Source organism: Perognathus longimembris, chromosome 2, assembly GCF_023159225.1.
Source record: "Perognathus longimembris pacificus isolate PPM17 chromosome 2, ASM2315922v1, whole genome shotgun sequence".
Taxonomy (NCBI): Eukaryota; Metazoa; Chordata; class Mammalia; order Rodentia; family Heteromyidae; genus Perognathus; species Perognathus longimembris.
Window position 1 is genome coordinate 67,795,567 of NC_063162.1, and position 17,177 is coordinate 67,812,743.

Genomic DNA, 17,177 nt, shown 5'->3' on the forward strand with positions numbered 1-17,177 from the left:
CCTGTACCCTATCCTGATGCCTTATGGTTGACACCTCCTACCTGTTCTAGGATGTGACGCCTGTGTGAGCGCTACAGGTATAATCCATGCCTGTGACAAAGTACTTGGTGTGCCTTTTCTCATTCTTTTATAATGATGTAGACTTATTCTTTTTTAATTTCCAAAAGCCAATATACCAATAACCTACTCCACGTCACAGCGCCGTAGGGAGGAGAAAACCGAAGCTGTAGTACAGAACAGCCAATTCAGCTCCACCGTGGTAAGTACTTTCTGTGTCTCCACCTCCAGGACCCCATCCCCATGTGTTACTCCCACAGCAAGTAGAGGCATAGGCATCATCTTTCTCCAACACAGGGATCAGGCTAATGGAAAGGAGTGAGGGCAACTCAGCTCCTCTTAAGAATGGAGGGAAAGGGAAACAGCTGAGAACAGCGAACTGGGATCCTGTGCTGCAGTGCCCATTGCTTCCTGTCCTACTTCTCTGGGCGGCAGCACATCTGGATTGACTCTGCCAGCGCCAGGCAGTGAAGGATGCGCTTCCTTTCTGTGGACAGTTCCTTCTCAGAGACCTGGCCCAAGAGCTTCTGGACAAACAGCTCTTGATCTTTCAGGAAAATCTTCTGGTTGACTCCTATGCTTGGCAGATTCTCCAGAGACCCACATTTGAAATGGGAGCTTCAATATCTGTTTCATTTGAAGCCAGGCCCTTTCTCCTCAATCCAGGTTAGTGGACTGCAAAAAGACAAGAGAATCCTCATGATAAAAAGCACATGACAGGAAAGAGGTGGGAAGGCTTGCCAACCTCCTGGGGCCAGGGCCTCTATGGGCACCCAACTTCCTTGCAGCTGTGGCTCAACATGTTGGCTCAGTGACATCCAGATGTTCACCTCTTTGCAAGACATTAGGGACTGCGTTTCCAACTTTGGTGCCAACTGCTCTTGATTACTTTGGTCCCAGCATAGCAGAATCTACTCATTGACTTTGTGGAAACAAGTCTGGCATTCAGACCTTTCCTTTTGTGCAGTTCTGGGGCTTGAACTCAGGGCCTAGACACCGTGCCTGAGCTTGCCTGCTATAAGCTAGGCTAGTGCTCTTCCACTTCAACCACAGCTCCCCCTGTGGCTCTCTTGGTGTTTATTTGGAGATAAGAGACTCATGGACTCTCCTGCCTGCAGTGGCTTCTTCATATGGGGTCCTCAGATCCCAGCTTCCTGAGTAGCGAGAATTACACAACTAATCCCTAGCCCAGAGCCTCTCAGGACTTTTTTCCTGGAGTTTTATTGTTCCTTCCAGAGTGTTCATGTATGGAAGACAGGCCATCCAAGTACCACTTGCAATCATGTGTGTTTAAAGTGTGAACATTTCATGAGGAAGGATCCTTAGTGTTCTTCTCATCACAATCTCAATGACTCTCTCACCACCACCTCCCATGCAGGAAAATGCAAACTATTGGTTCAAAATCAGTCCTCTCTATTCTATTCAGATTCTCACTGGAGCACATATCAGAGCTCCTGAAAACCTAAAATCAAAGTCAGATACATGTCAGTTCTTCAAAGTGTGACCCTCCTTTCTCTGAGTTGGTTTTGGTTGTTTCTTTTCTGGATTTCAGGTAAGAGCTGTGATGTCTGCCTGTGCAAAAGGAAGAATCTTTTCCCAGGTAAATTCTGACCTAAAGGAGAGGCCTGGTCCATTCATATTCTGAGTGTGTACAGCAAGTGATTCCACATGGTCCAACAAAGCCAGACGTGGGCTCCCTAGGGCTTCCTCTTTTTCATCCCTCATCAATAGTGACAAATCAAATATTCACCAACCAGAGCACTGACAGTGCCTCGTCCCCTTTGCAGGAAGCTGCCTGGCCACATCCTCTACCCAGTGTCAGCCCCTGTCTGTAGCGCTGCCGAGGTGGCAATTTTCTAGCCAGTCCTGAGGGACCAGACAGGGCACAGGCCTGTGATCTCCTTCCACAGCACCTTGAGGACGCGAATACAGTCGATTTAGTCACTGCTTATATACTGGATAGCTGCATGAGTTTGGCTTAAGCAATATCTGAATGCATAGCCATAAAAACAATTGGAAAACTGCCAGTAAGTTAGGAGGGACTAGAGTTTGGGAGTAAGCAGCACTGAAATGTCCTAACTCCCTCTGGGATGTGGGGCCGGTGACCCTTCCCCTCAATGCTAAGTGAGCACTGTGAGGAAGTACAGACAGTAACTCCCAAAGTCTAAACTTGTTTTAGTGTGCTTCCAGCACTGTTAGGGAGAATTCACACAGCTTGAGTGCTGCAAAAAGCAACTGGCCTAGGGACTTCAGAGCCCTGTATCAGTTAGTGGTTGAAGAGAAAATGGCTGCATAGTGTCCCAAGTTGAAGGCTCGCTCCTTTGTTGTGGGTCTATTTGGGGAGGTGCTGAAAACCTATGAGTTAGGGTCTAGTGCAAGGAGATCACTGGGTGTGTGTCTGACCCTGCCCCTTCATGGACTGTGCAGCCTGCTTTGACCACAGGAGGTGAGCAGCCTCTGCCACTGCTCACTCTTGATTTCATGATGTCAGCCTCACCACCAGCTCATCACAACTGTGCCTGCACTGAAAGGCCTGAAGGGGAGCCAAAACACACCTTTCCTCCTGAAATCAATTTCTCTCTGTCATTTGTTCCAGACAAGGAAAGGTCTAACAGCGTCCTTGGGAAGACTCTTGGATGCCCACCTCACTAAGCTGGTATAAAGACTGAGTTTGCAAACGCTCGTGAATGGTCAAGCCATGCTAGCCACAAAGCATCGCCTTAGACTGCATTTGTACAACAAGGGTCGGATGGATGACCGCTATTTTTCTAGGTATTCTGTGGGCCATTTTCACGATTACTTTGTGTTCTCATTCACTCAACTACACTGTCTGAAGGTAACTTGAGGAATTCTGTCCTACGACAACAATTATCAGTAGCTCCAAATGTGTGCCCAGTTTCCTTCTTGGAGCTGAAGTGTCTCATTCTAGCTTACAGAATCAGATAAGGGGGAAGGAAGAGAGAAAATAACTGGACACATGCCAAAGCATTCCTCCAAGGCACAGTCACAAGCCAGTCACAGGCTAAGAAGACAGCTGAAAGACAGTAGATAGAACCTGAGGTAATATAAATACTCTGAGTTATCTCAGAAAATTTCTCAAGTCCTTCAAATTTGAGGCAGTGGAGAATTTTAAGATGTTTCTTACACCTCCATTTCCACATCAATAAAGCTACAAGAAAGGAGCTGGGAGCAGGGGTGCAGGCCTAGAGTCCAAACTACTTGGGAGGGTGAGGCAAGAGGATTACCTGAGCCAAATAGTTCGGGACCTTCCTGGGAAAACAGTGAGAACCCCATCTCTAAAGTAAGTACACAAACAAAACCACAGTAAACATGCTTCAATTCCATAAGCCATGACCCACTCACTGGCAAATGGAGACAGCACAAGTGAGGATCCTTCCTAGACTTTGGAAGCTGGCAGCTCTCTGCAGTAAACACCTGGCTGTGCCCCTTGGGCTTTTCTCTATTGTCATCCTTGTGAACAATGGACACATCCCAAAGTCTCCTTCCTATTACTGTCTCTCACAACTTACCATTTGTCCTTGGTCTCCAGATGCACAGTCATTTTCATATATTGCTCCTCTTTTCGCTCTTCCAAAGTGGCAGACACCAGAGAAAGCTCACCAAAGAGGGACACCAGCCAAGTCAGACGAGAGATGCCACTAAATGCAGGAAAGCCAAACTGCGCCTCTTCCAATGGGCCAGCTGTGGGGAAGCACAAATACTGTGAGGACTAGCAAGAAGAGAATGCCTGACAAAGGGCCAGTGGTGGGGAAGCACAAATGCTGAGGGGACTGGCAAGAAGAGAATGCTTCACAAGGGAAAGAGTCCAGCAGCCAGGGGAGAGCAGATGGACACAGGGACCTTGCCTTACCTGGTGGCTAAATGTGGACTCACAAAAACAACTCCCTTTTAATTTTGAAATTCCATTTTGCTAGTAAAATGAGATGTGCTACTGGCAGCAGCACTCAATTCAGCTAAAGAGGGTAATAAAGACGTTTAGGCTTCTAATATAGTCAGCATATTTACATGTCCATATATAGCCCCATATGCGTGTGCGCACAAGTGCGTGCACACACACACATACACACATATCTCCATGCTCTTCAATAAATGATTGAAAGTCATCCAGCAGCCAAGCACAGTGGTGCAAACCTGTAATATCACCTACAGGACAGGGACACTTTTGCACAGGCCAGCCTGGACAAAAGTGAGTAAGATTCTATCTCAAAAAGCAGGACCTGTAGTCCTAGGTACTCAGGAGGCAGAAGGGGTAGGAAGATCACTGACTCAGGCTGGCACCAGCTAAATGTGCAAGACCCTATCTGAAAAACAAACAAACAAAGCAAAAGCAAAAGCTGAAGCATGGCTCATGTGAAGCAGGTCTGAAGTCCTGAGTTATTTCCCATCACCACCCAAAGGAGACGAGCCACCCTCTATCGGCCCTGAAACATAGAGTCTTATAAACTCCACAAGAAATGGCACACATCAGAATATCTTAAAAGACTGCAGAAAACAGCAATACCTTTCATCTAGTTCAAGGTCAACAAGCTGATAGAGTACTAAATGTTTCCTTAAGTCTTCATAAAAGTACACTCAGGTATTAGGATTAAGTATTAGAATTTCTGCTCAAACATGATGCTCAATGCTCACCTCTGGCCTTAGCCCAAATCTTAAACAGAACCTAAACTGAAGACTGCGTACATGTTGCATTATGTTGATGAAACATTTGTTATGACTGTGACATTAACACTTAAAACAATGAGTATGCTGTAGAAGAAGACCCAGAGAATTTGGTAGCTCATGTCTATAAGCTAAGCTACTTGGTTTGAGGCCAGCTGGGCCAGGAAAGTCTGTGATACTCTTATCTTTAGTTAACTTCCATAAAGCCATAAGTGGAGTTGTGGCACCTGTGGTAGAGTGCTAGCCTTGAGGGAAAAAGCAGAGAACATTCAGACCTAAGTGCAAGCCCCAGCGTGACACACAGAAAAGTTCTAAATAAAAGCAAACAAAAGTTAGAGAAAGCACTAGGATCGAAGGGAAGCATCAGACTAAGAAGGAAAATCGGCTCTGTCTGGGTTGCTTACCATCTCCTGTAGTTCAACTCCTCTGAACACATTACTAAAAAGCTCCTGTAAGTTTCTGCCACATAGTGAGACTCCAGCCTGGCTTGTCACATGACTGGTGAGTGAGCTCAAGGCCTATGAGCATCTATTGTTTTACCTGTACCAAAGGTAATAATGGCCAACTTTACATGACTATCATATGAGTTATATGACACTTGAATTGTTATCCCTCCTGTCACAACTCTTGTATGACATTTTCAATGACCAGACAAACTATGAAGTTGCATTGTTTTGAAACTATTGAACACATGAAGGATCTTACACTCAATGAGGTCGAGGATCCTAAAGATCTGCTTTCCCTAAGAAAAATCACTCAGGTGACTGAGTGATCACTCAGGACTCAGGTCCTGACTCCCACATGAGAATCCATCCATCCATGAGAACAGAAAACTCTCAAAGAATGACTACCATACAGTATATAGTCCAATATACAATACATGAAATACTGTCCACCCAGCCAATGTTCCTATAATTTCCGGAAGAAGGAAAGGAGCTGGGCATTCAATGTGTCTGCACACTAAACTGACCTGTGAAGTGAAGGGATCCTTTAAGCAGTTCTTTCCCCACGACTTCTTTTTTCAGGAATGCAAATTCCTCCATCAAGAGTTCTATGTGCTCTTCATGCAAGACCTTTCCTGCCATGACAAAAATGGGAAATACAAGCCAGTTAGGACATCTTGAGATTCTGTGTCTGCCTCAGGACAGGACACATGTTCCTTATAAATATTGCTCCCAGCAGGGTTCCAGTGTCTTACTGCTTGGTTGTAAACATGGCAGAGGGGTCCAGTGGGATGAATCTGGTCCCCTCCTCCTACTAACAGACCAATGCTTTTGTTTTGCCCTCACAGGATGGAAGTGGCTCTTAAGGGGAGTTCAGATCTTCTCTGTGTGAATGTGCCAGCCAGCCTTTCCACATTTCCACTGGGTGTGGGACAAAAGGAGGCCCACTCCACATGCCAAGTGGATACAGCTGGTTAAGCCTGGAATTCTAGCCTTTGTACTGAGCCTCATGTAAATCTCTTTTCTTTATGAGATACCAAGGCTCAGGGAGCAGGAGCAAGTAAAACACCTACTTCAAGAGTTTATCTGAGCATTAAGTACAGTAAGTACATAATAGAGTTTTCACATTCTTCACATACAGTGAACATTTCTAAATAGTTGTTACCTAGGTGAAAATGTAGAAACTACAGAAAATACACATAGAACAATCAAGTACTCTGATTGGGGCACTTTTCTAGTGGCAATATAATCAGCAAAAGGTCCTGACTCTAACTTGTGTCAAAAGAAACTGTATATATATACACTCATATATATGAAACATATTTTATATATGAACCCCAAATATATGGAAACAAAGGACTTTTTTCTGAATTTATTCTTTTTTACTGACTCTGTATTCTGGATTCTGCAAGTCCCTCATCCTCACAGATCCAGCTCTTCCAACACCAACCACGACCAAGCCGAAATTCCTCACAGGCTGAAACACAACAGACCAGGTGGAGTTTGTCATTTAGCAGAGAACAGCAAAGGACAGCCAAGAGGAAGCAGGAAGAGCTACCGTCCCACAACACAGGAAGCTGTCATACTGTGGCTGGACTAAGGCTCTCCTGGGCTCACAGGTAAGTCAGCTCTGCCCAACACATCCTGACGTGGCTTTACTCATGGTTTTGTGTGAAAAACTTTCCAAGTGCCCACCTCCAATTGGCTTTCTCTACCTATTGCCACCTCTCTATTGATGAAAGAATTCTCTGCTGACAGTTCTGCTACCCAGCCTGAGCTGTGGCCTCGTCCTCTATCTTCCAGGGACGTGAGTATCTGATGAGTCCTTCAGCAGTTACTGCAGCTATATAAGATGCTGGCAGACAGGGGCACTTGGAAACAGGACCTACGTGGTTGACGTCCTTACTATAGCTCTCCACAGGTTAGCCACCACCATGGCCACTCTACTGTGACACCTTAAGTACCATCTCAGTGCACTGCTGGAGGCTACATGGATATTGATTACAGGGAATATCAGGTCTACATTTCTAGATTATGAGACAACTCAATGTAATCTGATTTCTACAAATTACTTCCATGTATCCCTTAAACCCAGGTGTTGAATGTTTCTGAGCACAGAAATAGGAATGTCACCTCAGACTTGTCCCTTCCCTTCACCTTTGTGATCTGTCACCAGCTGCCACCCCTGACACTGCCCCTCTTCTTTTCTCTTTTGCTCTAGCCTTAGCTCAGATTTCTTCCAAGTCTTTCAAGGTATGCTAGAAATGTTCTTATTACTGACATCTTATTTTGTTCCACGTGGCCAGAGAATATTCTTTCAATGATATAAATCTCTTGCAGTGTGCAGAGACTTTTCTTTTGGCATGTGTGCCAGTACTGGGGCTTGAACATGGGGCTTCATGCTCTCCCTTCCTTGGCTTTTGCCCTTAATGCTGGTGCTCTACCATTTCAGCCAGACTTCTACTTCTGATTTTTTGCTGGTAAATTGAAGAGCTGCTCAGATTTCTCTGACCAGGTGAGCTTCAAACCAGGATCCTCAGTTCTCAGCCTCTTGAGCAGCTACTGTGAGCCACCAGTACCCAGTTCTGAGACATGTTTTATGATACAGAATATAGTGCTATAATTTGGATCTGAAGTGTCTCTCCCAGAAGCCAAGGTATTCAGCATCAAGAAGTTAGCAATCCTGGATTGTGGGGAACCTTTATCAGGCAGAACCTAGCAGGAGGTCTTCTGGTTATTGGGGACCATGGCTTCTCCCTTCTGCTCATGAGTAAACGGCTTTCTTCTGAGACATGTGTCCTGTTGTGTTGGGGCACCTTGCCACAGGCCCAAAGGCAATAGGGCAAATGACCATTGACTGGCACCTTCAATTTCTGACCCAACATAGACCTTTTACTGTATGAACCAATTATCTCAGGCATTTGTTTCAGTAATGCTAACGTGAATAACCTACTTGGTAATGTATAGAGCAGAACTGAAAAGATGGTATTAAAGAAATCAGTGTGGTTTTTGAGAAAGCACAAAGGGAACACACCTATTAATCATAAAAGTAAATCAAAGTCCTAGATTAAACATCCTCCCCTCCCCTCAGTCTATGAGACACTAATGTTTGGCACTCCAGACCTGAAAACAGAGTTCAAGAAAGTTAGCATTCAGAGCATTATGTTCCACCAACTTAGAGAAAGGAATCTTTATGAGATGAAATGTTTGGAGAAAAAAGGAGAGTCACTAGAAGAAGTTTAAAGTGAAGTGAAGTGAGGACACAGGATGTGGCCATGGAAGAGATATTGAAAACCCAGGTTCTTCCTCTTTGCTTCCTGACTGCTATGAGGTAAAGAGATCAGCTCCTCCACGGACCCCTCTGTGAGGTACTGGGACACCACAAACCTCAGAAACTTTGTCATAGTAAGAGAACGCTAGTGAACATGGAGAGAAAAACAGGCAAAGGAAGAGCAAGTTAGAAATAGCCATCATAATAGAAATCGCACTTACCTTTTGGCTCCAACAAATCATACTCTGAGAGCGTATCCTACAAGCTACCCAGTAAAAAGAATTTGGCTTACCCTTGTTTATAAGAAGCCAATGATAAAAATAATCAGCTAGTAGTAGAGTAGTTATGTAAGCAATGTTGTAGCTATAAAATTGAATATGATATAACTACACAAAAGAATGCATTGGTTCCCTATGTACTGAAAGTAAATACTCTCCAAGATATATATTGTTGGGGGAGAAAGACAAAGATACATAACAGTATAAATTCTCTGCTACACTCTATATATAGCCTGGTGGCTCATATCTGTAATATTAGGTACTCAGGAGGTTGAGATCTGAAGATCACTGTTCAAAGCCAGCCTGGGTAGAAAACTGAAATTCTCACCTTCACTTAACTGACCCCCTTCCCATCCACAAAAAAAACAGAAAATAAAAAACAAAACAAACAAAAAACAATGGATGTGGACCTACAGCTCAAGTAGTAGAGTGCTAGCCTGGGGCCCAAAAATTCACAGACAGGGGGCTGGGGATATAGCCTAGTGGCAAGAGTGCCTGCCTCGGATACACGAGGCCCTAGGTTCGATTCCCCAGCACCACATATACAGAAAACGGCCAGAAGCGGCGCTGTGGCTCAAGTGGCAGAGTGCTAGCCTTGAGCGGAAGAAGCCAGGGACAGTGCTCAGGCCCTGAGTCCAAGGCCCAGGACTGGCCAAAAAAAAAAAAAAAAAAAAAAAATTCACAGACAGTGCTCAGGTCCTGAATTCAAACCCCAGGACTGGGACACACACACACACACACACACACACACACACACACACACATACACACACACACAGAGTAAATGGATGGATGAAGGGAGGAGTGCTTGTATGATTATAATCTCTCTGACGTGATGGCCAAGAAGAAACTAGCACCATGCCGTAAAGAACATGAGTTACTGGGTAACTGAGAAACAGAGGTAGGAGAAAGAGGAGGGTTCATCCTCAGTCTTTCAATGTTTTTATCATTTAGAAATAGGGGAAAGAATAAACAACCAATTAAGATGGGTGTGGATAACTGAAGGGTGCTCAGAGGATAACAAAAAACAATAACACCAGAGCTGGCAGTGCCTCTACTGACTCTCCTACGTGGAGTTCCTATGAGCTGGATGTCCTGTGCTGTTCCATCTCTGGGACTATCTTCGTCTCACCGTGTCCTAATCAAAACTCACTCCCAAATCATTCTGACTCCTCATGCGTTTAGGTACAACTTTGGCCTCCTCTCACCTGCTGGGCTCACTGCAAACTTGCTTTCATTTCCACACGTCTCTGTTTCAGCAAGGAATGTGGGCCACAGGGCATCCAAACCCCACTGCCACATTCCAGATTCCTCAGCCACATGTCCCTGAACCTCACAAATAGCAGACACGCCACTGGATCTTCTTTAAAACTCTCCTTCCTCATCTTTTCTCACCTCAGGCTGCTAAGGTTTGCTGACACATATCACCCTGTTCCTTCTTCACCCTGCCCTACAGGTGAGCTTATCTCCCTAAGCTCAATGGTTATGCCTCTGTGGTTGGCTCTCCCCCATCCCTCCAGAGTGGGGAACACCATTCTTCCGGCTTCCATGACCACCTCTGTGCTGAAAGGTTGTAAGGCAGCACTTTTAGCTGTGGGTTGTTCCTTTCTGCCAGATCCAGTTCCAGCACATAATGCAAACTGGGAATTCTTCAGACTGTCTCATCATCACCTGGACCTTCATGCTGTGCTGAATTCCAGTCTTTCACCCACCTAACTGACAACCTTCTCACCTTCTGGGCAAAGACTCATGGCCACAGTTCTATCAGTCTGGAATGCTTGTCATCCAGGGTCATTCCTTTGGCAATCATTCTCTAATAACAAAGGGCTGGTATTGCTGAGGATCCTCTGTCCTTTGCTCCCCAGCCAGCTTTGGAGTCAGCAAGATTTCTTGACAATTTCTGCCATGTGATTTCCTTCCTCTACATTTTCACTGACCACTCCAGCCCTGGACTGGATGACTGGATTACGCAATAGCCTGAGAGTCACCCAGTCTTTTAGTCAACCAACATTCAGTGAGGACCAAGTGTATCTGAGGAATTCAGTGAGAGGCCATGGGGACACATGGAGGAACCAAGCAAGCTGGGAAGCTCAGCTTGAAGTGAGAGGATAGAAGATGAGGAGAGGTAAAGAAAGAGCAATGATCCAGGCAGTGGTGGCTCAAACTGTAATCCTAGCTAGCCAGGAGGCTGAGATCTAAGGATTGCAGTTCAAAGCCAGCCTGGGCAGGAAAGTCCATGAGACTCTTATCTCCAATTAACCACCAGAAAACTGGAAGTGGTGCTGTGGCTCACATGGTAGAGTGCTAGCCTTGAGCTCAAGTGGCCAGGGACTGTGCCCAGGCCCAGAGTTCAAGCCTCACAACTGACAATGAAAGAGCAATGATGGAAGTGACAAGAGGGATGGTGTCCCCTCCAGACAGACAGCTCTGAGCAAACACTTCAGCCAGCAGAAATGGCAGAACTGGATGGACAGGATTAGCTAGATGTGGACATGAACAAATGCATTCATCCCTGTCTGCACCTTAGCATCTCATTCCTATTCCTTACAGCAATTTGTGTAACACTCACTCTCCTCATCCACAAAACACAGATGAAAACAGCATCTTTCTCAGCATCCTGGGGATAGGAGGAAATACAAGCACAACCCCATGGGCTTTACAGTGCCTAACTGTATGTTACACTTGGGATGCAGCACTGAATGGGAAAATGGGATGGAAAAATGACACAAATGTTAAGAAAACTGAATAATGTCAATTAAGGGTATATCACACAGTGGTTGTCAGGTATGAGGAACAAGGAGAAAGTAGCTACAATCTGGGGGTGCATTACATGCATGCATTGTACCCACAGAAGATACTAGTTTTATTTTATGTCATATTAAAAATTATTGAAACAAAACCACAAAACATTTTCATGAAAAATATAGTAATACAAAGGAAAATATGTAAGACATGAGGACAGATGTCTTTGCCAAGGTGAGAACAGGGATGTGGAAAAAAAAGGGGCAAAAATAAACACACATGGGAGGCCTTCCATGGATGACAGAGACAATGGGGCGTGCAGTCTGGAGGAGGGGTCATCTGTGCTGGCAGGAGAGGGAGCAGAGGAGGGAGAGTGTGGTACAGGGTACTAGGTAAGGAATTAAGTGAGAAAGTGAGGAGGCAGAAGGAAACATCAGAAGTCAACAGTCTTGAGATGTTGCATCTATGGCTGCAATTATAAGCAGTGTTCCATGAACAAACATGCCATAACTGTAATGTTTTGTACCACAAAGGCCTCCAAGTCTGATATAAGTGAAACTCACAGTTTGGAGTGACACAAAGTTTTATGACTGGTGAAATCAGGGAGATAGCTGGAATTCTAAAATTGGGTAACTACCTGTTGGAATGAGGTCCCTGAGGAGGCGACTTGGGACTGGTGACATAGTAAGACCAGGTTGTGCTATCATGAGATTGGGGTACCTATGGAAATATTCAGTGTGGATGAGCAACCGGCTGCTGATTATATGGAAAGACCTGCTTGAACAAATCCACTCAGGACTTCCCTACATACACAGCCTAGAACGAATGCTGTGGGAACAGATGAGTGCACAAGGTCATGGGTAGGACAAGAAGTACCTGAGGAAATACAGACTTGGAAAAAAGAAGGCAAAGGAGCATAAGTAAGAGCTAAGGAGCAGGACACAGACACAAACCCTGAGGCACAAAGGATCAGTAGTCACACAAGAAGCAAGCAGTGATAGTTGTTCAGGGGAAGCATTCCCTCAGTACAGCAAATATCTGAGATATCCAAGGCATTAAGAAGAAAGGCTTCTCTGGCCTCATTGAGTGGAGGTTCCAGTCCACGACCAGTTGTTCCTCGTTACCTGGGCCACCCCTAGCTCTTGAGTGTTGTGTCAGGATTCGCTGTCATGGAAAAGACTGAATCCACCTGAAGCTGAATGGACACAGATAAGAACCCAAGGGAGGCTAATTCTTCCTCTATCACCCACAAACATACGCACATCAGTAGATGAAAGGCCATATGTTTTCCAAGTTTGTGCTGGTCTTTCTGTAAGCTCAGCAGGGGGAAAGGAATACCCTTAGAAGGAGAAATAGGAGACTCCACAAATACACAACTCACCTCAGCCTCCATCTTGACCTCTTCTTTCAGGGCCTGTGAAGACAAAAGCAGGGGTTCATGCCCTGCTGACATTGCTCCAAACCCCATACTAACTCTCTCCTGTTAGTTCCCATTTTCCCCTCTGATCCTTTCTCTTCTATTCAGTCCCATCGTTCCCCAATGTCTTCCCCACCTCAGCCCCACAAGCTTGGCACTCAGGCTGGGATCTTCTGCTCTGAGGCTGGTGGCAGGGAACCATCTGGGACATCACATCAGCTACATCTCCTACAAAAGAAGGTTCCCAAATCCTGAGGTCCACCTTTCCCTGGGAAGACAGCTGGAAACACGAGGCCGCCACACAAATGGAATGTTCCCACAGCTGATGCTTGGCGATGCCAGTGTTTCATCGTACTGTCTTGCAAACACTGCAATAAGAAATAGTCATCCTTCTTTCTCTTCGCCTATCTGAGTATATTTTGCTAAAAGAACAATACTGGGCTACTGTGAACCCTTCACATGAAGGAGGGAGAAGCAATCAAGTGAGCAGGGGTCAGAGGAACCAGCAGACAAAAGGGAAGAAAAGATGACAGAGGAGAGAAGGAAGAGAAGTAAACAGCCCATAATGACACAGCAGTAGCACCAAACTCGAATGCCCTTATGGGCCTGCTTGACCAAAATGTAATTTTTAGTTCAAAAGGCCTTGAGTAGAGGAGAAGCTAAGAACCTGCATGTTCTTTTGCAGGTATTCAAATGGTCATTACACAGGTCAGAAGCCCCCCTCAGGAAAACACTACAATTGTGTAAAAAATAGTTTTGCATTCATTTTTTCAGAGCTGCTATGTCAAAAAGGCTAAGAAGAAAGGAGAGGCCTCTGGCCTCTGAAAAGACAAAAGAAGCTCCATCATTTGTTGCAGCCCTGTCTGATTCCTTTTGGCTACAGGCAGGGATGGAAATCATGACTAATAGTAAAATTAATAACCCTGTTTAGTAACAAACCTTGGCTCTGGGGAATCCAGTCTGGTGTTGAGAAGATTCAGCTATTTCTTTGCTTTCCTTTGCGCCTACTGCCTTTATACAGAGACCTTTCACTAGCTGCAACCTTTCCTTATCTAGGAAAAATTTTCACCATATATTTTAATAGGTCCTAAAACATCTAAGTCCTAATCCTATAACAAGAAGTCTTAGGTTCTTTCTTTCTTTCTTTCTTTCTTTTTTTGCCGTCCTTGGGCTTGAACTCAGGGCCTGAGCACTGTCCCTGGCTTCTTTTTGCTCAAGACTAGCACTCTGCCACTTGAGCCACAGTGCCACTTCTGGCCTTTTCTATATATGTGGTGCTAAGGAATCGAACCCAGGGCTTCATGTATATGAGGCAAGCAGTCTTGCCACTAGGCCATATTCCCCGCCGCTTAGGTTATGTTTTTAAATTTTATTTCAAGGACTTATTATTTAAGTGGGTAAACATGGAAACATGTTTTCTGACTTTCAGTGTGATGTTCAAAAGTACTTTCTTTCCAAGAGAATTTTTGGAGTACACTTCAATGATAGATTGCTTGCCTACCACTCACAAAGCTCTGTGTTTGATCAAATTTATAAACTGTGACTATAAGTGTATTGAATTTGTAAACTAAATTAAGGCAAATTAATAAGCCCTCCCAACCAAAGCATGGAATGCCTTGCTAGGAAAAAGGGGGAGGGAGAAGAAATCTTGAATGGGTTCCTGAATTACTACTAAGGTTCAAATGATAGCCAAGGTTGCAGTAGTTCCATAGAAATAAGAAGGGGAAGGTCTACACACTTGCATAAAATAACCTGTTTCCAGGCTTCTCCTCCTTCTGTATCTACTGTACCAGCTTTGGTGTTTGAGTCTTTGATTTGTGCAGGGACTTTGTCAACCCATCTCTGTAGAGATACAGTAGTATCTTGTGATGCAAGGGACCACCATTTGAGGCTTGGCTGGATATTCACTGGCTATGTGAACCAGGGTCAGATAGGTGGTCTTTGGGCACCTTACTTCCTGAACCTAGAATAGGTTCAAAGATAAGAATAGGAACAAAGATGAGTTTCCATCGCTCCTCAGCCCTCTTTCATGCTGATAGACTTGCTCTGTAGTTCTCTCTTAGCTTAATTTTCTTGGGTGTTTGGCTTAGTCAACTCAAAGTTCTTCTCTTCTCTTGTGGTCCTGGGATGGTCAGACAGACCAAGTAAATTAGGTGCAGCCTCAAGTATTAGAGAAAGGAAGCTGAGGTCATCCAGGCTCCAAGCACAAAATTGTTAAATGGATGCAATCAGTTCTGGCTTTGCCTTTTCCCTCCAACAAAAGCCATGCACTCCTTCCCCTATCTTTTTCCCAGCCCCTCCCATCTGCCCCATACCCTCACCACAAAAGCTTCTACCTTGCATTGAAAGGAATCTTCATGTAACAGGAAAACATGAGACAATATGCTAATATGATGCCAATTGTTCTAAGGAATACATTTCTAGTATTTTAAAACTTGGAGTGCGCCCATATTTGAGAAAACCTGATTAAGTAGAAAATAAACAACACAATTGGAAAACTGGGCTGAGAAGATTGGGGGAGGGTCCCATATGTGGTCCTAGGTGTGGACTATCCTCCCAGTCCAAAAGGCCAGGTGGTACCTTGGCCTCTATTGCTGCAACTCCAGCTCCTCCCAGTCTGGTGATAGGGAAAACAGGAACTGCTGGACCCACTGGTGGGGCCCCAAGGAATGCATATATTAACGTATCTTTCTTTTGTACTTGAGCGAGCATCCCTCTCCCTGTTGGATCGGGCCTGTGGCTTCTCCCAGGCGCTGTGGTTGGGCATGGGCAGCGAGGTCAGGGCTGGGCAGGACACGGTCCAGCGGTGGGGAGGCTGCCGGGGGCTCTGGGCCTCTGCTCTCTGTGCCACTCTGGTCCACCCGCACTGGCCCCGCAAAGGAGACTGCAGGAGCTGATCCCCAACAGTGCCCTCGACCCCCATGTGCTCAGTCCCCAAGTGCGCGAACAGTGAGCCTGCAAGAACCCTGCCAGCATACTGGATCCCAGTGAACGCACGCCAGATGCCCGGGAACGCGCCCGATCCCAGCAAGCCTACAGAATCCCCAGGAGCAGGACAGATCTCTGTGAGTTTACCGGGTCCCCGTGAGCATGCACAGTTCTGCGGGCGCGATCCCCGTGAGTGCACAGGATCCAGAGGAGCTGGCGGATCCTAGTGCCCTTCACCCTAAGCCACCGAAATTGGGCAGCTTGGCCTCTGGAGCCCGCCCACCTCGCAGCTTCACACTTCCCCCCAAAGGGCGGCCGCTGAGCTCCCACTGGCTGCAGTCTTGCTTTGGGCGGAGACACCTAGGGAGGAGGAGCCTTACGTTCTGTGTTTTATTTTTGGCTACAGGAAGTGGCACTGTGGCTCAAAGTGGTAGAGTGCTTGCCTTGAAGGAAAAACCTTAGTGCCCAGGTCCTGAGTTCAAGCCCTAGGAACCCCCTGTCCCCCCCCCCCCCACCTTATTTTTGGCTACAGGGAGAGAAAGCAAGTCTTTGTAGCTTGACATTAAATTTTTATCTCAAGTAGGACCTCCTCAGGTTCCACTCCTACTCACCTAAAGTACTTCACAATCACAACAGCACCATATTTGTACCCCAGATTCACCATCTCAGAGGCAACCCTGTTCTTCCAGTTGCTCAGGCCTGCAACCTTGCTGCCTCATGGGTATCTCCGCCCACCTGGGAGTCAGAGAATTCTCTGGACTGGACTTTCCTTATGTACCCAGAGTCTTCTCTATCATCTCCCACCTGGGGCATTAGTGTTGTCCTCCCTGACCTGTCCCCGCGCAGCAGCCAGACTGACCTTCAAACCCTAAGTTAGTTTCTATTCTCAAATCCACAAACTTCCCAGTGGAAGCTCTGCATCACCTGCTGCTCCCTCACCTGCACATCACCCACTCCTCCCTTGCTTTGGCTCTTTCTCCTCCCCTACCCTTCCCTCTCCCCCTCTTTCTCCTCCTCCTCTTTGGCCTCTCAGCTGTTTCTTGAACAACACAGGCAGGCTTCTGCACTTGGGCTTTGGATTGGCTTCTCTCCTTTTCGGGAATGCCTGGCGATCCCCCACTCTTTCTGATCTTTGCTCAAGTGTTAGACCTCATGGACAACCACTGAATCTACCCCATCAAAACTATCATCTGCTTTGGTCCTAACTTCCTTAGTTTGGGTGATATCTTTCCAAAGCGTGTGTGGCCATCTAACATAGTATTTATTTATATTTTTGGCTTACTGTTTTTCATGCATCTCTTCTATGTCTCAATCTCTGTATCTCAGACTATGATAAGCCCTTTTTTTTTCTCAAATTTTTA

At 45.7% G+C, this 17,177-nt stretch overlaps 1 protein-coding gene and 1 pseudogene across 3 annotated transcripts in view; both read right to left on the minus strand.

Moving 5' to 3' along the window:
• Positions 1-16,007, minus strand: part of LOC125346666 (biliverdin reductase A-like) — a 109,915-nt gene extending 93,908 nt beyond the window's left edge. The window contains exons 1-3 of one of the 3 annotated variants that reach the window (XM_048339410.1): positions 15,962-16,001; positions 14,797-14,836; positions 12,853-12,885 (exon numbers count right to left, since the gene is read on the minus strand). In XM_048339410.1, the coding sequence (XP_048195367.1) occupies positions 12,853-12,864 (12 nt within the window). In that variant the 5' untranslated portion in view covers positions 12,865-12,885; positions 14,797-14,836; positions 15,962-16,001. Of the gene's footprint in view, positions 1-12,852; positions 12,886-13,024; positions 13,117-14,796; positions 14,837-15,961 lie in introns of those variants that run through there. The other 2 variants (XM_048339408.1, XM_048339411.1) reach the window with 2 other exon arrangements.
• LOC125342234 lies at positions 425-10,031 on the minus strand (annotated as a pseudogene).
• Positions 16,008-17,177: the final 1,170 nt, after the last annotated feature.